The 4,158-nt window shown below is 34.5% G+C and overlaps 1 protein-coding gene across 1 annotated transcript; it reads right to left on the reverse strand.

Moving 5' to 3' along the window:
* Positions 1-3,055: 3,055 nt before the first annotated feature.
* LOC101298968 (basic form of pathogenesis-related protein 1-like) lies at positions 3,056-3,718 on the reverse strand. The gene has a single exon (XM_004292105.1). It carries the CDS (start codon positions 3,716-3,718, stop codon positions 3,056-3,058), a length of 663 nt encoding a protein of 220 aa, XP_004292153.1.
* Positions 3,719-4,158: the final 440 nt, after the last annotated feature.

Genomic DNA, 4,158 nt, shown 5'->3' on the forward strand with positions numbered 1-4,158 from the left:
GCTCAACTCCAATCTAGTAGCCAATGAGTCCACCGGCAATGAAGAAGCTCCAGATCAAGGCTTGGTATCCATCTAACAAGAGAAGCACTTTCGTCGGCGCTTGATTAATTACAAGAAAAGCGTAGATGTCCGCACTTTTGGGGTAGTGCGGACGTGCGCCTCTGAACGCCATATACATTGCTATATCCTGCTCATTACATGCATCAGATTATTACATGCTTCTAATGCTCATTACATGCATCTGATTAGTTGCTTCTATACATGTATTTATGTGTGATATATTCCCTTCTAAAAAAATAGGGTGTGCTGCAGCACATACAAGCACATTGCACACCTATAGTTCTGTGCCTGAATTCCTATCACTAATGGTTGACTTAACGTCAGAACAGTTTGATCATTAATTTACTTTACACAACATATGCATATATGATACAATTTGGAGGCATGCATCCAAAAGATAGATGCATGTATTTTCCAAGATATTTCATGCATATTTAACTTTACTGTGTCTTTTTTCTCTCTTGCTGACCTAGCCGCTCGCGTCTAGGGCTTGTTGTCGACTTTGTCGAGGATCTCTATCTTCCTTCGATGGCTAAGAATCTTAACATCATGGCTATAAGCTTTGCACTCGATCTCTGATGACGCTCAAATTAATTTTGGGGCGGCGGACACTGCAACACTACAGGACAATTACCATTACTTGGTAGGTCGTTTGATTTCAAGGGTGTGTTTCATCTTTCATCGGTGCTATCCAATTTATCTGAAAACTAAAGCAAGGGCTCTCTCATATGACGGTGGAGAACGTTTTGTTTTCTGATTTGACAAGTTGGTTGACTGGAACAATAAGTTGTGGCGAACCTTTTTTTAGCATAACTACATGTTGGTTACGACGTAGTATGATGGAAGGTCTATTCTGCAGAACTCGTTGGAGACATGGATCTCTGTCACACGTCTTACCCCAAAGCTGTGCAACAAAGTTGCATTATCCATGTCGGTTCTTCATTGGGTAAGATTGAGCATTTGATCAAATAGCTCTCTTTCGAAAGGACGAGGAACAAAGAATTTGTTTGGTGATTGATGTTTGACAACATTTTTAGAATCCCAGTCATCGGTTGTCGATTATCTCATCAAAAAATCAAGAAAAATAGAAATCTTTTACCCGTTCAATAACATCAAACAAACTAACAATATTGCTTTGGATTATGAACGAATTATGGGCTTGTGCAAGAAGTACGGTGTGGTTATGCATAGTCCAGAGGGTTGTAATATGATGTTTGTTAAGGGATGAAAATGAAAGGTATGGCGGTGATCTCAGCAGTGGGGGCAGCAGATCTGCTGTCATACCTATGGTTTGAAAACCATCTTGAGTCGTTGTTCCGTAAGCCCAAAGCACCTTCCTTTTGTAGGGTTTTAGGTGATTTTGGGTTTCTGACTATCAATGTTGCCTCAAGAGCTTTCACTTAACATGCAAGCTACTTTCACTTAACATTTGAAGGCAGGTTTCAACATGATAACAAGTATAATGCAGCAAACAGCTCTAAATTAAGAAGAAATGTATCGAGAGCTTGGTGAAGTCTATGAAATCATCTTCTATGGAGAAGCAGGGACAAAAGAGAGAAGTTTCTCTCTCTCTTGTGCCTGCTTGCAATCTAAGAGGGCTGGAGATTGCTTTTTCTCTCCCATAAGAACATGATCAATTCATCATCCCTCCACAAAGAAATTGGAGAGAGTTTTAGAAGAGTTTGATGGGTCTTCAAACTAGGAGATTTCTTCTTCTAAGCTTATTGCTCGTGAGTAGGCAAATTGATGTAAGCGTTTTCTGGTCCTAGACAAGTTAATGAAATTGTCTATTTTCTCAAAAAAAAAAAAAATACGGCTATTGAGACCTCCAAATTTGCATTGTACCTATCGTTCTCTCCACACCTCCATTTTATTTTTAAATATTAACATTTGCTCATTAGACCTTTGTTCAAATTTCTAAAATAACATTGTTTATAATATTCACATATATTTTCCATAAAAAAATAATATTCACATATATTTCAATATATTACTCCTTACACATTTACACATATTATTCACTCACTAGACCTCAATTTTATTTTATTTTATCGATCATCAAAAACTCATTATCTCTCAAATAAAATAAAAAATACTCATATTAATTATAATTACTTTTCACTCTACATATTTCAATTATAATTTCATTCCTTAATTTAGAAACATAAATCTCTTAAAAATAAAATAATACAGGTATTGGGTTTCAAAAACTTATTTTTTATCAACAAGGGAATTTTCTAACATGAATTAACTTTTCGTTTTCTATTTTACATGTGCTAAACAACGTTCGATCAAGGATAACCACTTTTTCTCTATATATGTTCTTCTTTTCCCCTCGCTCTATTTTATGTAACTCATGACAGATTATTTCAATAATTATTTAATTTCCATACTTGATTTTTTTATTTTTTTGCATGTATATTCCTTCACCTTGTAATTTTGTATATGCTTTCGACATGTATAGTAATATAAATTTTTATGTCACTTGATCGATGTTGATGAACATAGGTTTAGCTCTTATCAAATATATAAATGTTCTAATTAATAATATGTAATAAATTAGAAAATAAATAAATATAACGAAAATAATAAAGAATACAACATATTATTGAATTTGAAAGTCTATAGAGAATAAATATATTATTTCTTTTTGTATAATTATTGTCCTTAATAGTCATTATGTAAAAGGATATATGTGTTATTCAATAACTCATTATAGAATAAGGTCAAGTGAGCAAATTTAAATGTCTCAATAGCAACATTAAAAAAATAAATAAATAAATAAATAAAAACTCCTTAATAAGTGAGTGTAAACTATCTTGACTAAAAAAAAAGTTAAAAATTTATATCATAATTACATAATTAATGAGTACTGTTGATTGAAATAGAATATATATATATATATATATATATTTATATTTATATTTATTTATGTATATATATTAATATTACAACACATCTGTTATTAGATGTTATGAAATATACACCATATTTTCTAATAAGGTTTTTCATCGACATAGTTGCCAGGAGGATAATAACTACAAATCACAAACACCCACCCATTTTTACAATGGGCCTTAGCACAACCAAGATCAGTAGAGTTTCTCCAAACTACCTGAGTGTAATGGCCACATTCGTCCTTGGTACAAGTATTAGAGGCATAGTCATAGTTCTCCTTCTCAGTCACCCAAAATTTTGTAGCTTCTGCACCTGTCATATCACCATAACCTTCAGCTAAGCACTCGCCATATGGTCCCTCAGAATGCACCATTTCGCAGGTCTCAATTTTCTTATTGGCATAGTCTTGTGCGTAGGCCGCTAGTGTGTCATTCCATTTCATTGGACCAACATCGACCTCCGCTCGAGCTTTGTTGTGTTCATCAAGGAAGTCTTGGTTTGGGTTTAGAGAAGATGGTACCTTCGGTGGAACTTTGTTTTGTGGAGTCGGCTCTTGGCGAGGAGGAATAGGAGTTGGTACCTGTGGTGGAACTTTGTTGTGTTTATCAATCGGCTCTCGGTGAGGAGGGTCTTGGTGGGAGCGGTCACGGTGAGAATGGTCACGGTGAGAATGGTGACCTTTTGTTCTAGCTTCTGAGACGTGAGAACCAAAGATAACTGCTAAGATGCATAAGCCGAAAAAGAACTTGTTAAATCCCATGATTTTTCTCTTTCAAGTTCAAGTGTGTATTGGAACATGAGATTGTGCATTTTAATAGAGGTTTATGGCAGTTATTTTGTAACTAGAAGTGTTAAAAAAGGACACTACTTTCATCCGTGAAGTAAATTTGGAAGCTATTTGTGGTCTTCCTTTAATTTCGCTAAAACAAAAGAAACACATCCCTTGAATAGAAGATATTTTCCTGTTAATTAGTGTCCATTCTGTTTCCATCCAGGTATTAATATTTTTTTGCTAAAATTGGCTTGAATCTTTAGAAAATTTCATATAAGTCACATTCTGAACATTTTCTCCTACATAAGTCCACCATAACAGTTTTACTCATATAAGTCCACTTTTAAGGCTAAATCTGTTATTTTACTTTTACGATGTACCTAAAATGCCCTCCTCTCCTTTACACCAATTCTCTCTCTCTCTCTCTC

The sequence above is a fragment of the Fragaria vesca genome, linkage group LG2, assembly GCF_000184155.1.
Source record: "Fragaria vesca subsp. vesca linkage group LG2, FraVesHawaii_1.0, whole genome shotgun sequence".
Taxonomy (NCBI): Eukaryota; Viridiplantae; Streptophyta; class Magnoliopsida; order Rosales; family Rosaceae; genus Fragaria; species Fragaria vesca.